At 39.9% G+C, this 17,752-nt stretch overlaps 1 protein-coding gene across 1 annotated transcript in view; it reads right to left on the bottom strand.

The window, feature by feature from the left end:
- The window catches only part of tmem30c (transmembrane protein 30C), a 78,177-nt gene that overhangs the window by 51,128 nt on the left and 9,297 nt on the right, over window positions 1-17,752 (bottom strand). The window contains exon 3 of the mRNA XM_028799913.2: window positions 4,165-4,272. Coding sequence (XP_028655746.1) covers window positions 4,165-4,272 — 108 coding nt within the window. The remainder of the gene's footprint in view (window positions 1-4,164; window positions 4,273-17,752) is intronic.

Below are 17,752 nucleotides of genomic sequence, written 5' to 3'. Positions count from 1 at the left end.
TGTACAAGGCTTCTAAAGATATGTTTTGTTTTTGTTCTTCAACAATCTGTGGATCATCTTTTTCCATATCTTCATGTCCTCTGCATCGTACTCTGTTACACCTATCACCTTCATTTCCTCTATCGCCACATCCATAAATCTTCTCTTATGCCTTCCTCTATTCCTCTTGCCTGGCAGCTCTATCCTTAGCTCATTTTCCCAACATAAACAGCATCTCTTCTCTGCACATGTCCAAACCAGTGCAATCTCGCCTTTCTAACTTTGTCTCCAAACCGTCCAACCTGAGCTGTCCCTCTAATGTACTCATTTCTAATCCTGTCCATCCTCGTCACACCCAATGCAAATCTTAGCATCTTTAACTCTGCCACCTCCAGCTCTGTCTCTTACTTTCTGGTCAGTGCCACCGTCTCCAACCCATATAACATAGCTGGTCTCACTACCATCCTGTAGACCTTCCCTTTCACTCTTGCTGATATCCCGTCTGTCACAAATTACTCCTGACACTCATCTCCAACCATTCCACCCTGCCTGCACTCTTTTTCACCTCTCTTCCACAATCCCCATTACTCTGTACTGTTGATCCCAAGTATTTAAACTCATCCACCTTTGCCAACTCTACTCCCTGCATCCTCACCATTCCACTGACCTCCCTCTCATTTACACACATATGTATTCTGTCTTGTTCCTACTGAAACTTCATTCCTCTCCTCTCTAGAGCATATCTCCACCTCTCCAGGGTCTCCTCAACCTGCTCCCTTCTCTTGCTACAGATCACAATGTCATCAGCAAACATCATAGTCCATGGAGACTCCTCTCTAATCTGTCAACCTGTCCATCACCATTGCAAATAAATGAGGGCTCAGAGCCGATCCCTAATGTAATCCCACCACCACTTTGAATGCATCTGTTACTCCTACTGCAGACCTCACCACTGTCACACTTCCCTCATACATATCCAGTACCACTCAAATAATATCAAGACAAAGAAGACAACATTGTCTAAAATGTGTAAATAAACTTTCTCAAAACTTAAAAATTGATATTTTTGATTAATAATAGATTTTTAATGGAACTTGGTGTCCATAGTCTTGTTTGTTTTGTTAGTGAAGTTAAATAGTGTTTTTAAAGTATAAAATTGAAAGCATGGGGCAGGGGATGACAAGTCATATAGCTTGAACAGAGGACTGAAGTGGAACAAATATACTATGCCCTTGGAGCTGTAATACGAGAAATAATTATATACATGAAAAGTGAAACACTTCTGTAACTGTATATTTTGGTGCTGCAGACTCTCATGCAGCCATGTGCTCCATTCCAAAAACAATGGCTGCGTAGCGAGTTGTTACTTGTGTCTTGTTTTTTTTCTTTTTCTTTAATCTGCTTTGTGTTACTTTTCAGATGCAGTTTTTTTGAATGCGTTGTAAAGTGTGTTTTTCTTTAACACGAGAACTGGGACTCACACAGATGATCCAACCTGAATTGAAAGACAAAATATAAGCATTTATCTGTTCTTTCTAAGGAAATCTCAGAAATCATGTTCTTCTACAGTAAACTTTCATCCCAGCCCATTGTCACTAGCATCAGTTTCTCATTTAATTAGCTACACATCACAGATTGTTGAATTGCTAAAAAAAAAAAAAAAAAAAAAAGCAGGAACGGGTTACTGCTAGTACTGCTTTTGTTTTATGAAATAATTTGAACTGTTGCTATTGTTTAACACAATTTTTATTTCACACAGTGAACAAACAACCTTTTTTTATTAAAAATACTCAAATACAGAAAAGATTTTGGTCACTATTCTTGCCAGAATGTGGTGCAGCTGCTGCCAGGATTAGTCCACACAAAAACTGTATAGTAGCATTCTGTTAACAGCACACAATTTTGGGGAAGGAGGGGTCAAATAGTTGCTTAAGAAAATATGTCTAGATTACTGTTTTTGAGTTGATTACATTCTTTAATTATGGCAGTGAAAACTAGTATAGTGTATTTAAATATACCTCTTGTAGGATACATATGTAGGTAGACCTCAGAGTTTGTTTATTTTTTTTGTACACATTGATATTTAAATCATGTATTTTAAATGTGAAAAATTCTAAATTAATTTTTGCCTAACATTACTAATAGAAACAAAAGGTTTCATCTTGCAAGGAATGATCCAGAATTAATGTTATAGGTTGTGTGGTCTGTACTGTAATCGATCAAGTATTCGTTCGCTTCCCGGTTCCTCCCTGTGTGGATAGCGCTTTGAGTATTGAGAAAAGCGCTATATAAATGTAATGAATTATTATTATTATTATTATTATTACTGTTGAGATATGTGAAATTCATTTCCATAGTTAAAAAAGTACATCTAATTAGGATGAATTAAGTGTTTTTCAAATTAGCTGTAATAGAAATTTTGTCTCATTAGAAAGAGAAATAATACATTGCAATATGTTGCAAAACTAAATTGTAATGCTTAAATTGCAACACATTAACCCTTAAACTGCCGGAACTGGCTATAGTCGGTTCCCAGTGCAATTTGCCAGCACTCCAGAGCTGATCAGTCAGTGCCGTACATTTGTTGAGCAGCCAGCTCATGACCACTGCAGCATTACTGTCCCTGGGATTGAGCCGCTGCACTACACTATCCTGACAGCATCAGCGTTTACCTCTGTGTGCTTGCGTGCAGCAAGTTCAAGCGCAGGTGGCTCGGTGATTTACTGAATTTCATCAATGGCGTCAGTTGCACTTTGTACATATTGTTCCAGTAGTTTATTTTAATAGTTTTTATAGTTCATTGGCAGTGTGTAAAATGATCCATGTTACAGTAATTGTGATGCTCTTTCCTTGAAAAAAAAGTGTTCCAATAAAATTACACTTTTTTTTTTTTATTTTATTGATTTTATTAAAAGCACACAACATTCCATACAAATAAATCAATTTTTTATAAACATAAGATCGAAAACAAATCAACTCCCACCCCTGAGAAAGAGAGCTAAGCTAGCAGAGTAAAACTTAAAGCTAGTAAAATAAGTCAGTAGATGAATTAATAAGTGAATAAAGATAAATGGAGAAGAAAAAAAAAGGAAAAATGGGAAGAGAATCTGCTTCCTCAGTGCTTTAAAAGTTTATTCTAAAATGTTGTTGATTAGATCCATACAGGTTTTGAAATAGTTCTGCACAGATCATCTAAGTGAGAATTTGATTTTTTCCAGTTTCAAATAATATAAAACATCAGTTACCCACTGACTTAGAATAGGTGAGTTAGGATTCTTCCAATTGAGCCAGATAAGTCTACATGCCAATAAGTGAAGTAAAGGCAATTACAGTTTGTTTGTCCTTCTCCACTTTAAGCCCATCTGAGAGTACACCAAACACAGCTGTTAATGGATTAGGAGAGATTGGGACACCAAGGCTGTCTGATAGGCATTTAAAGATGTTGGTCCAGAATGATGTTAATTTGGTGCAGGCCCAAAACATGTGGCCCAGTGAGACTGAAACTTGATTGCAGTATTTGCAGGTTGGATCTTGCCCTGGAAACATTTTGGACAGTTTTAGGTGAGACAGATGTGCTCGAAATATATAATTTTGAGTTGAATAATTGTATGCTTTGCGCATACGGAGCTCGAGTGAATTCTCTGCATTGCTACCTTCCCTCCTTTTCTGATATGTTGAGTGAGAGATCTTTTTCCCATTGTCCTCTTGGATCTTTGAAAGGGAGGGACTGTAAAATAGTTTTATATATTACAGAAATGCTGTCCGAGTCCTCGAAACTGAGCAATATTTTTTCCAGCATAGAGGTAGGTAGAAGGTTTAAATTTCACTTTTTCTTTGTGAATTGTGATGTTTACTTAAGTGCAGCAAAAATGTATTTGGCGTCCAGGGGTGCATTAACCCCAAGTATGTGGCAGTTTAAGGGTTAAATTGCAATGTTATCACATTATGACCCAAGTGTCATGATCATGTCATATCCATGATAATTCCCATATCTACACAGAGCAGTATATTAGTTTGTAAATTGTTTTCTTCTAATAAATTCTCTATTACTCGTGATTCTTTAATTTTTCCTTTCCTCAGATATGTTTTGTTAGATTTTTGACGTTTTCAAACATATTGCATGATATAAAAATATATATATATATATATATCAACAAACAAGTAGACTTAAAAAGAAGGTCCTACCTTTAAGTTATTTTCATTGCCCGTTAGCTGTGCATCATCTCTGGAGTCCATGTAGAATCGAACATTTTGATGGAAGTTAGTTAGCCCATAATACATGAAGACATCACCCTGTATAATAATAAAACAAACTTTTGCTTTACAATGATTTAAAAGGGGTGAAGAAAAATTAATAAGCAAATTCACACTCTGAAACTTTTGTGTTTTTATCAGTTCAGAGACTACACTTCATCCTTTAGCTACTGAAGTGCCTCAGTGCTTATAAATTTATTTTTATCTTGTTTGGATACATTTTGTATGAATGTGGCACATCTAGATTCTGTAATTTACCATACTCCTCTTTGTTTTAAAATGAGAAATGATTCTTTAACTTTTTTATAAGTAAGCCAGGTTTTAACCAACTTAGAATATTTGAAGCTAGAGAGAGTTTACCCCCACTCACAATTACAGCAGCCCAGGTAAGCAGAGAGCTGAGGAGACTTCGTGCCAGCAAAGCAGCGGGTCCAGATGGAGTATCACCATTACTGTTGAAGGCCTATGTGTTGGAGCTGGGGAGTCCTCTACAGCGCATCTTCAACCTGAGCCTGGAACAGGGGAGAGTCCCGAGGCTTTGGAAAACATCTTGCATCACCCCAGTCCCAAAGGTATCACGTCCTAGTGAGCTGAATGACTTCTGGCCTGAACGCTCTGATGTCGCATGTGATGAAAACCATGGAGCGGCTGCTGCTTCACCACCTGAGGCCACAGGTCCGTCTTGCCCTCGACCCTCTGCAGTTCGCATACCAGGAGAAGGTGGGAGCTGAGGATGTCATCATCTATATGCTACACCGATCCCTCTCCCACTTGGACAGAGGCAGTGGTGCTGTAAGAATTATGTTTCTGGACTTTTCTAGCACCTTCAACACCATCCAACCTCTGCTCCTCAGGGACAAGCTGACAGAGATGGGAGTAGATTCATACCTGGTGGCATGGATCATGGACTATCTTACAGACAGACCTCAGTATGTGCGTCTCAGGAACTGCAGGTCTGACATTGTGGTCAGCAGCACAGGAGCACCCCAGGGGACTGTACTTTCTCCGGTCCTGTTCAGCCTATATACATCATACTTCCAATACAACTTGGAGTCCTGCCACGTGCAAAAGATCGCTGACGACACTGCTATCGTGGGCTGCATCAGGAGTGGGCAGGAGGAGGAGTATAGGAACCTAATCAAGGACTTTGTTAGATGGTGCAACTCAAACCACCTACAGCTGAACACCAACAAAACCAAAGAGCTGGTAGTGGATTTTAGGAGGCTCAGGCCCCTCATAGACCCCGTGATCATCAGAGGTGACTGTGTGCAGAGGGTGCAGACCAATAAATACCTGGGAGTGCAGCTGGATGATAAATTGGACTGGACTGCCAATACTGATGCTCTGTATAAGAAAGGACAGAGCCGGTTATACTTCCTTAGAAGGCTGCTGTCCTTCAACATCTGCAATAAGATGCTGCAGATGTTCTATCAGACGGTTGTGGCGAGCGCCCTCTTCTACGCGGTGGTGTGCTGGGGAGGCAGCATAAAGAAGAGGGATGCCTCACACCTGGACAAACTGATGAGGAAGGCAGGCTCTATTGTAGGCACGGAGCTGGACAGTTTGACATCTGTGGCAGAGCGACGGGCGCTGAGTAGGCTCCTGTCAATCATGGAGAATCCACTGCATCCACTGAACAGTATCATCTGAAGACAGAGGAACAACTTCAGCGACAGACTGCTGTCACTGTCCTGCTCCACTGACACGACTGAGGAGATTGTTCCTCCCCCACACTATGCAGCTCTTCAATTCCACCCGGGGGGGTAAATGTTAACATACAAAGTTATTGTCTGTTATACCTGCATTGTTATCACTCTTTAATTTAATATTGTTTTTGTATCAGTGTGCTGCTGCTGGAGTATGTGAATTTCCCCTTGGGATTAATAAAGTATCTATCTATCTATACATCTATACATCTATCTATACATTTTGGAACAGAGCTCCTTCTGAAGAGAAGCACCCTCATGGTGTTACTTGGCAAGAAATTAAGTGTTTTTTAGGTGAAGAGTCATATTGGTTTTGTGTACAGCACTTCTTTAGGAATTAAGGTCAAAAAGTTATGTATTGGTCTCATCAGATGATGACTCAAATTGTTATATGAATTGTAAATTGTGGAAAGAAGGTAAGAGAAAGTGAGTCAACAGCAAAGCACTTGAAAAGGGTGGTGTCATTCAAAAGCATATACTGTTTTGGTGAAGTTTCAACACTCTTGCAGTCATAACAGGTGCTACTGGTGAATTTCTTTTAAAGGCCAGTATAGTGGGAGTGCTGGTTAAACTAGGGGTTGTACATTTAGGGTTGTGGATAATAAAGCTGATAAATAAACATTTCCCATACCATTTTTTACAATCCTCATCTGCAATTTACTTTTCTTAGTCCTACCTGGCACTTGTGAATAAGCATGTCACTGACAGAAGGGAATGGCCAGCTAACCGATCTCTTGTTAGCTTATTTGTGGCCAGTGGTTAACTGTGCCCTGTGCTTCTTGTAAATAGCCAGTAAAATCCTGCAAGATTCTGGTTTTCTTTAGGGCTGTTTAGAATGACTTCACTTGATGTCCGCTGAAGGCTAATTAACTTTGTGCATGGTTTCAAAGTGATTGTTTAAGTAGAACACATTTGCAACTCCAGTTATAAACATTGCACACACACATCTGCAAGCAAGGCACTGAAAGTTTATTTTTCCTTAAAAATATATATTTGCTTCAACTAAAATATTGTTGGCTGCAAGCACTTATTAAAGCTTATTAAATGTTGAGTGGGGTCTGATGTAATTTGTGTTGATTTTAGCCTTTACTCAGAAAAAGCTTCTTCCTGCATATACCACCTGCACTGATCCCAGATTCCCAGTGAAGGCTAAACATCCACATATTTCCTATTTTGACAGCATTTAATGGATACAGGCACACACAGTAGAGCATATGAAGAGGAAAAAATGCTGTATCGTACTTCCCTAGCAAGCCATTTCTTTTGGGGGTGAAGGGGGGATTGGGATGCAGAAACATTGAGAAAGAGAAAGAGAGTGAGAAAAGCCTTCTGCTACTTAACAGGACATATTCACAGTTGCAATTTAGAATTCAGAATACTGCTCAATTACTTTGTTGGAGGTTCTCCTTTAGCACAACTGGGTATGATGCTGCTTACTAATTTGGAAGCTCTTGGTTCACAGCCAGCTTCTTCATGTATAGACATGAGACTGAGAGGATTAGGTCCCTGATAGATTTCTGACAGGTGATACCATTCCAGCATGGTAAGAGTTTTAAAGTTCTTATATTGATTTAATTTACTCATGAAATTGACCATTTATTGTTATCTTAACACTTCCCAGAGGACTGGGCAGTGTATGAGGTTGAGTCAATGAGGTACTGTTGCGGTTGATTTTTTTCCCATTTAATTAAATAGATCAAATCTCTTGTTATTTAAACACAGTGGATTTGTTTTATTTAAACAGTGCAAATAACTCCAATACCAACCATAATCCATAAAGATAAGCAGAATTAAGTTACATTTTCATTTAAATGGTGGAATTAAAAATAATGCATAACTAAAGAAATGGAGGGCATCAACTTAAGTAAAAGCATGTGGGTGATTAAGTCCACAAATTTGCTTGTGTGTTAGGATTTAATGTCTACTTTGTTTTTTTTTTTTTGTTTGTTTGTTTTTTGTTTCGCCTTATACAATTTCTTGTATTAGGAATTTGTTAGTTTTCGCATACCCCTTGGGATCAGAGCGCAGGGTCAGCCATTGTACAGCGCCCCTGGAGCAATTACAGGTTAAGGGTTTGCTCAAGGGCCCAGCAGAGTAGGATCTCTTTTGGCAGTGACGGGGATTCGAACCGGCAACCTTCGGGATACCAGCGCAGATCCTTAGCCTCAGAGCCACCACTCCGCCCCATACTTCTTTGAAATAGTGCTGACAAATAGGCTTCTTTCAAGTTTTCTGGCTCTGTTATTTGCATTTACAGTGGTGTGAAAAACTATTTGCCCCCTTCCTGATTTCTTATTCTTTTGCATGTTTGTCACACAAAATGTTTTTGATCATCAAACACATTTAACCATTAGTCAAATATAACACAACTAAACACAAAATGCAGTTTTTAAATGATGGTGTTTATTATTTAGGGAGAAAAAAAATCCAAACCTACATGGCCCTGTGTGAAAAAGTAATTGCCCCCTTGTTAAAAAATAACCTAACTGTGGTGTATCACACCTGAGTTCAATTTCCGTAGCCACCCCCAGGCCTGATTACTGCCACACCTGTTTCAATCAAGAAATCACTTAAATAGGAGCTGCCTGACAAAGAGAAGTAGACCAAAAGCACCTCAAAAGCTAGACATCATGCCAAGATCCAAAGAAATTCAGGAACAAATGAGAACAGAAGTAATTGAGATCTATCAGTCTGGTAAAGGTTATAAAGCCATTTCTAAAGCTTTGGGACTCCAGCGAACCACAGTGAGAGCCATTATCCACAAATGGCAAAAACATGGAACAGTGGTGAACCTTCCCAGGAGTGGCCGGCCGACCAAAATTACCCCAAGAGCGCAGAGACGACTCATCCGAGAGGTCACAAAAGACCCCAGGACAACGTCTAAAGAACTGCAGGCCTCACTTGCCTCAATTAAGGTCAGTGTGCACGACTCCACCATAAGAAAGAGACTGGGCAAAAACGGCCTGCATGGCAGATTTCCAAGACGCAACCCACTGTTAAGCAAAAAGAACATTAGGGCTCGTCTCAATTTTGCTAAGAAACATCTCAATGATTGCCAAGACTTTTGGGAAAATACCTTGTGGACTGATGAGTCAAAAGTTGAACTTTCTGGAAGGCAAATGTCCCGTTACATCTGGCGTAAAAGGAACACAGCATTTCAGAAAAAGAACATCATACCAACAGTAAAATATGGTGGTGGTAGTGTGATGGTCTGGGGTTGTTTTGCTGCTTCAGGACCTGGAAGGCTTGCTGTGATAGATGGAACCATGAATTCTAATGTCTACCAAAAAATCCTGAAGGAGAATGTCCGGCCATCTGTTCGTCAACTAAAGCTGAAGCGATCTTGGGTGCTGCAACAGGACAATGACCCAAAACACACCAGCAAATCCACCTCTGAATGGCTGAAGAAAAACAAAATGAAGACTTTGGAGTGGCCTAGTCAAAGTCCTGACCTGAATCCAATTGAGATGCTATGGCATGACCTTAAAAAGGCGGCTCATGCTAGAAAACCCTCAAATAAAGCTGAATTACAACAATTTTGCAAAGATGAGTGGGCCAAAATTCCTCCAGAGCGCTGTAAAAGACTCATTGCAAGTTATCGCAAACGCTTGATTGCAGTTATTGCTGCTAAGGGTGGCCCAACCAGTTATTAGGTTCAGGGGGCAATTACTTTTTCACACAGGACCATGTAGGTTTGGATTTTTTTTTCTCCCTAAATAATAAAAAACACCATTTACAAACTGCATTTTGTGTTTACTTGTGTTATATTTGACTAATGGTTACATGTGTTTGATGATCAGAAACATTTTGTGTGACAAACATGCAAAAGAATAAGAAATCAGGAAGGGGGCAAATAGTTTTTCACACCACTGTACATGTATTTTCTTGGCAGACACTTTTATCCAAAGTGACTTACAACAGAGGTTTGATTTAAAATGAAATGAAGCAAAGCTCCAAAACTTAAGTTAGGCTTCAAAATAATATCCATATGCAGTGTCACTCCTTTTTAATTATCTTACCTAAGTTCATAAACTGGGTCTTTTCCCCCTCAATAGCATTTGTGCCCTAAACACTGCAACTGTAAATAAGAGCAGAAACTGTCCAGTCATGATCTCATTTGATGTATTACTAGCTATTTATTTATTTATTCTTAATTGTTAAGTCTTTTAATAATGAAGTATCTTTTGTGGATAAGTGGTTGAAATATTTCAATAGATATCTGGATGTGCAATCAACCATAACAATGGTGAGACAATATCAGGTAAATCTGTTATTCTTCTTCTAGTTTGCTATTTTATGTTGTGCATAAAGTAATATGTTTACTCCTTAAATATGCTAAAAAAAGTACCTTTAAAGAGATGGAGCTAAGATTTGTGTAGTTGAAGTGGCATCAATAAAGAAGTTGATCTGTAAAGATACATGTTTGTCAGTGTCGTCATCTGCTGAAGATAGTGTGTTGATGGACAAGTTGGTATGACATCCAGAATAAGTGGAGCATGTTTCAGGATTACTATAGTAACTGATTTTCCTTGTTTCACCCACAGAAAAAAGTCATAATCAGTAAATCAGCAGGTATTTTGTCAACAGATACTATGAATTAAGTAGAAAAGCAACAGTTGAGGATGTTTGTCTGAAATTAACTTTTTAGTTTATTGAAGTGCCTAGTAAATAATTTCACAGTTGATGCTTAAAAGAGTTCTCCACCCAAAAACAATATTTTTCTTTGTAGTGAAAAAGTTTGTAGAGAAAACATTTAATTTCATGTTTTCATGTAGAACAGTGTTTATGACATAATAGAATAGTAAACGGTTCTAGTTCTGTCTAACAACATACTGTAAAATGTGAAAACGTCCATGGAAAAACTTTTTTAAAATTCCCATATAACTTCTGTTGCATATTCATCATGTCCGTTACCAGTCTGTATGGTCAAAATGTGTGTATTTTTTGCTAAACAGTTACTTCTTGAAAACTTACCATTGAATGTCAACAGGAAAGATGCCATTCCCAGAATATTGTGCATTTGAATTCTGCATAAAAAGGTGAGTTTAAAAATGTTTATTGTCTGTTGCTATGTAGCACTTTGGGTAAGTAATGTAAACAAAATATTGTTTTTTTTTGGGTGCATTCAACATCTGAGTTTTAAACAGACTACAATAACTGATGTATATTTTTGGATGCCTGTGGTAAGAATTTAAAGGATATATTAAATATAAACTTGTTGCCATTTCATTTGGCTGTTTATATATTAGCCATAACTAATATTAATTAATGCAGTTTCCCCGACTGTAGTAACATAGTTACCCTGGGTCAGAAATTATTTCAAATGCAACATAATGCATTCTAATGCTCTTCTGGGAAATTTGTATTGATTGTATTTTACATACTGTATTGTACTCTTTAAGCTCAAGAAATCACAATTAAATAAAAAGAAACACATACAATGTGTTGCATTTATGCAGTTTGTAATATGTGGATAGTACAAGTTTAAGATAATGTAACCACACTGTAAAGTCAGTTATCTCTGAAGTATTGCTTAATGCAGGATTTCTAAACCAGCAACACTAGCCAGTCTGCCACCCAGCATTTAATTTCAATGCAATAACATGGGTATGATAATATATTTATGCAATAACCAAAGGGGAATAAAATATTATCTTTCATTATAAAACATATAATGATATTAACATAAAAACTATCAATAAAACAAGGTATTATTCTATCCATTTTCTGTCTACAAATTTAGCTTCCCTGTTTATTTCATTAGTTTGACTGTATCTCTTACTGTACTTACTATGCAGTATTTGCTTTTGCAGTAACTTCTTCTCAAAACCCTTTAAGGGTGCTTGCTTAAAAATCACTATATATGATGTATGACAAAGGCACAATAGTAATGGAGTGTTTTAGTGCTGCTGTCTCCCAGCTTCAGAGTTCTGGTTTAGAAACCTGGTCTCTATGCTAATTGTATGGAGTTTGCCTGTGGGCCTTTTCTCTCACAACCTAAAGGTGTGCTAGTAAGTTCAGCTGGCATATACAGTATACATACAGTATAGGCCGAGTATAGGACATGTATGTGTGCCCCTCAATGAACTGACACCATGTCCAGCAAGTGAAAACTTTTTATGTCAAGCCATTAAATCTAGTTTTCTTTATTGTAATATTTCTTGACTTACCAAGAAATGTGTTTTTAAGATTATTTAGCTTATTTTAAAGAATGTTGTCAAGTTAATTTTGCTTTTCTCCATTGACAGAATTGTTTTACTAATGTGTTTTTAATTTTTAACTGTTTTTAATACAGTTGTGTATTAATTCTTATTATCAATATTACTAAAAGAAAAAAAATACTTTTTTATTCATGCTTTCCAATTAAATGTCTAAATTCAGTCAAATCGAACTTATATAACAAATAGTCAAACTAGAAAAAAAAAAAAAATCTCATAAAGAAAAAAAAGACAAACCAGAATTTAACTTCAACCCGAGAGAAAGCAAGGAGAGCAAGAGCAGGGAAAATGGTCTTTTCCCTCTGAAATGAATGCTTTTACTAAAAGTGCATCTTGCATTGGTTCCATATTCTGAGTAATTGGTGGACAATCACTCAGAATACCAATTGGATTATTGGTGTATTGATGATGATTAGTATTTATTAGGGCACAAAGTTGGGCATATAAAGAGATATGGCAAGATTTTATTTCCATTGCAGACCAGGCTTGTGTAAATTCATTGATTTGTGTCAACTTCCAGGTCTTTACAGTTTGTTTATTTTCTACCCACTAATAAAATTGAAAGTTAAGTAGCTCCATGCTACCTTCTGCTTTAGGTCTTTGTAGACTTGCAATTTGAATGCCTGAATATCTTGAATTCCAAATAGATGAGGTTATAATTAAGTTTAGTTTCTTAAAGAACTATTTGTTAATGTATGCAGGGATATTCTGAAGTAGAAAAAGAAGCTTGGAAAGGACGTTCATCTTGATAGTACTGAAATTATGTTGAAAAAGATCTTTATATTTACTTGTGATGTTTACCCCTAGATGTTTAAACTATTTTGATAAAATGAAACAGATGTCCAGTCTAGTGTGGTGTGCTAGAGTGTTCACTGGAAAAGCACTCTCTTACTAAATTGATTTTGAGTTTAGGTGCATTAAGGACTACTTGGTAAAGATGTTTGTGGGTCTGATGTGTACATTATCATGTCATCTGCATATAGTGATTTTCTGCTCAAGTCTTTCACTGATAATCCCCTTTATCTGTAATGATTTTCAAAAATGAATTGTCAATGGCTCACTGGCAGCTGCAAAAAGCAATGTTCAGAGAGGACACCCTTGTCAAGTACCACGTTCTGGTTTAAAGTAGTTTGAGATCAAGTTATTCCAGACTGAGGGTTCTGGACTGGTATAAAGTAATTTTATACATGCACATATATTTGGGCCAAACTTGAAATTTGTGCAATGTGATGAATAGGTCTTTATAGAGTTGCCATTTGAATGCCTGAGTATCTTGAATTTCACTCTGTCAAAGGTTTTTTCTGTGTTCAAAGACAAGATCTCTGGTGTGTTAAATTTTATGAGTGAGTATATCACATTAAACAAATGCCAAAGTTGTTTGGTCTTGTGATATTACAAAAGGAAGCACTTCCTCATTCCTTCTAGCTAAAACTTTGGAGAGTATCTTAACATCATTATTCAGAAGTGAAATTGGTTTGTATGATCCCCATTATAAAAAGTCCTTACTTTTCTTTGTAAAAACTTTAATGATTGGTAAAGAGTTTGAGGAATAATTGTGTTGTCTCTAGTGTCTTGTGACAGATTGAGGTCGCTGTCGTCCTCTTGAACCCTCTGACTCGACTCCAGACACCAGGTAAAAGTCCAAATATTACTTTTATTTAGACAATAACGTGCACAAAGCACCCTCCACTCCACAATACTCATAAATCAATAAACACTACAATAATCAATCCTCCACACTCCCAGACACTTTGCCACCCTTCCTCCCAGCTCAGCTCAGTGTACTGGTTTCCCAGAGTCCTTTATATAGTCCATGACCCGGAAGTGTTTCTCCCTTCTGTCCATGTGATCATGAACACTTCCGGGTTGGATAAAAAGCTCCTTTCTTCAACCCGGAAGCACGTCGTTTCCTCTTGTCATGTGATCATGACGCACCTCCGGGTTATAGGGCAAGTAAGAGTCCAGCAGCTTCCCCACAGCGACTCCTGGTGGTCCCCATGGTATCCAGCAGGGCTGTGCATATAAACTACAAAGTCCATGAGGCCCTGCTGGAATTCGGGGAACGTCCACGCTGTTGGGAGAGCTCCTAGCGGCCTGGGGTTGAAGGGCCGGAATTTTTAACCGGCCACACACCACAGTCTATAAACGTTGCAATGACCAGAGATAACAATAGTACCATAGTTACAAGAATTGAAAGTGGGCAATAAATTATAATCGATGAAAAAATAATCAGTTCTTAAGTAACTATGATATGCTGATGAGAAGAAGGAATATCCCCTTGAGTATGGATTTTAGAATGTTTATGGTTCTAAGTTATGATCCATTGCAAACTATATGTATATGTGTGTGTGTATTTATGTATGTATGTATGTATGTATATAAAAATATATACAGTAGACCCCCACAAAGTCGTGGTTCAGAGTTTGCGGCCTCAGTCATTCCTTAGAACCTATCTAATAGGTTAGCGGAAACCGCAAATATTCTCCGCAATTTTTATGGCTTTTTTCATGGAAATACTGTACTGTAGAGAGAACAGGAAGCAACTGTTGAGGAAAATGCAGCTGGGATGGTGAAAGTAGCCAATAGAATTTGAAACTGCAACTCCCAGCAGTCCCTGCAGTGGCTCCAATTGGTCTTCTGCTGAGGGTGCTGGGGCTGTTAATAATAATAATAATAATAATAATACATTTTATTTATATAGCACCTTTCCCATGTTCAAGGCACTTACAGAATTTAAGAAAGAATGGCAGGGTATACAGTATATAGCATTGTACAAACCAGATAAATAAATAAAGAAGATTACGACAGTGAATTCAGAGAAAAAAAAACAGACAACATAATTGATGGTCTCGCACACACATATACAGGTTACATGAGCATCTTGACAGAGAAGTAAACTGAGAGAAAGGTAATAAAGTCAAGTAGAGCTAAAAGCCTTCCTGAACAGATGAGCTTTGAGTTGTTTTTTAAAAGAATTCATGGAGTCAGCTAACCTGATTAATTTCGGTAGGTCACTCCAGAGTCTGGGCGCTATACAGCTGAAGGCCCTGTCACCCATGGAATGTAGATTAGTGTGGGGTACAACAAGATTGCCAGAATCAGAGGACCTTAGTGGGCGTGCGGGTCAGGCCAAGGCTGGGTGCGTCCCTGGAATCTCCCCCATAAAAATAAATAAATCACTGTCTTCTCGACAGTGTGAATCTTAGTGGCAGCCGACCGCTACAGCGTTATTCATTTCTCCTTGCTGCTGATTGACTGTGATGCATCTCCAGCTGACTGTTCTTGTGTTTTCCGTTTTGTTCCTCTTAACCCTTAAACCAGCACAAGCAGCTATAGTCATTTCCCAGTGCCATTTGCGAGCACGCAGGAGCTGATCAGGCAGTGCCGTACATTCGTTGAGCAGCCAGCTGTTGACCACTGCCAGCCCCCTGTGAGCAAGGGGGCTGAACGCACCCGTAAAAGACACGGAAGCTCCTCAAAAAATCCCTCATAAAAAATGCTGATAGACTACTTTCACATTGCTCCCTTACTTGCTGGGCTTACTTGCGGCTGCTCTGTTGCGTAATATGCTTCTCGCACGACGCTACACATTCTTAAAAGCCTGAATAGCGCCTGTCCTTTTTGGCTGATTGCTTTGTTTCTCTCTTCTCCCCCAGACATCCTCTGCTCCTGTTAGAGGTCTCACTCCTGTTGTGCTCCCCTATGATGTTTGCCTATTCTTTCAAACGAGAACTAACTGCATACTGAGCTTGTTTTACTTCTGAAAGAGACATGGTTGTGTGTAGTGTTTGAATAAAGTTCCTGTCTCTACAATCTCCTGTGTTTCTGTGCAATTCTGTGACCCAAGCGTGACAATCCTGTCCCTGGGATTGAACCGCTGCACTAGACTAGCCTGCAAGCATCATATATTATATATTGTGGCGAGCGGCTGGGGGCGGTACCCAGCTGGGACGCCTGGAAGAACCAGGAGAGGGATTGAGCCTCCTCTGGACCACGAGAGGGCAGCCACCCTGGTTGGTATGGGGACCATAGGAACGCAGCATGGAAGCTCAACCCTATAGGGGCCTGTGGTCACTGCCAGGGGGTGCCCAGATGCCTATGAAGCCCTGGCCGTCAGTACTTCCACCACACCCAGAGGTGCTGGCGGAGGGAAAACCAGGGACCCTGGAAGTGCGCGAGTAGGACCCGCTTCCTGGGAGACCTGCCCTTGCGGGACGGGCCGCTGGCCCCTATGGGTCTCAGCTGGCGGTGGGGCAGTGTGGCGAGTGGCTGGGGGCGGTACCCAGCCGGGATGCCTGGAAGGACCGGGAGAGGGACTATGCCTCCTCTGGACCATGAGAGGGTAGCCACCCTGGTTGGTATGGGGGCCAGGGGAATGGAGCATGGAAGCTCAACCCTATAGGGGCCAGTGGTCACCGGCAGGTGGCGCCCAAACGCCTGAGAAGCCCTGGACGTCAGCACTTCCACCACACCCGGAGGGGACCAGGAACGGAGCAAGGAGGCTCAAACCCAGTTGGGCGCGTGGCCACCACCAGGGGGCGCCCCGAGCATCGTGGGGCCCGGGAGATCTGCACTTCCGTCACACCTGGGCAGGTGGAGGAAGGACCTTCCAGGGACACCCGGAGTGCTTCCGGGTGCTCATGCGGCACTTCCGCCACACCAATAAGTGCCACAGAAAGCTCATCAGGAGGCACCTGGAGCATGGCCGGGTGGACTTAAAAGGGGCCGCCTCCCTCCATTCGTCAGCTGGAGTCTGGTGGAAGTGGACGTGGCTCGGAGGAGAGGATTGGAGGCGGTGAATGAAGACAAGGAATGGAAAAGGCCCGGACTGAGAATGTGTGGTGCAGGGGCACCGGGTTGTGTGCGGACACTGTAAATAATGTAAATAGAAATAAAGCGTGTGTGGTGTTTAAACCTTTAGTGTCTGTGTCCAGGCTGGTTCCCACAATATATATATATATATATATATATTCACTGCATTCGTAGTCTGTGTCACAATCTGATTGTATGGGTGGTTACCTACCAGGTAACGCTTGTGGTTGGCCAGCAATCTGCTAACATCCGCCACGGTGCCCTCAGTTTGTGAGGAGCAAATCATAGAATGTGTCCGAGGTTCGATTCCCGAGAGGGAGTGCAGTGGAGTGTGTACACCTGATGAGCCCAGAATGAGGGCGAAACACGTGTCGTGTACTCTTTGCATTTATTTGACAGTAAACTATTTCAACCATATATATATATATATATATATATAATATTCACACACACACTTTAAATTTCTGGTTGCTTATGGTTACATGGTTTCATCACATAAATGATGTATATGTTGTGATGGACGATATGCAGAAACATGTGTCCCAGCTGGGAAGGAGGGTGGTTCCTTAACCAGACAGGAGGCCAGCCTAATGCCAATCCAAGAAACGGGGCAAAGAAAACTTTTCTATTCCCATAATAGAGGCAGAGGATGTCAATGCCAGGAAGAATACACTGAGTCCCGGCTGGGTTAGATCCAGGAACAATACCAAGCCAGGAGGCCCGTATAATGGAAGGACTGGGGAGAAAATAGATTCAGAAACATTACTTCCCCCAGAACATTAG

This window comes from Erpetoichthys calabaricus, chromosome 4 (assembly GCF_900747795.2).
Source record: "Erpetoichthys calabaricus chromosome 4, fErpCal1.3, whole genome shotgun sequence".
NCBI lineage: Eukaryota > Metazoa > Chordata > Cladistia > Polypteriformes > Polypteridae > Erpetoichthys > Erpetoichthys calabaricus.
Note: the sequence above shows the minus strand (reverse complement) of the source record. Positions and strands in the feature narration are given on the sequence as shown.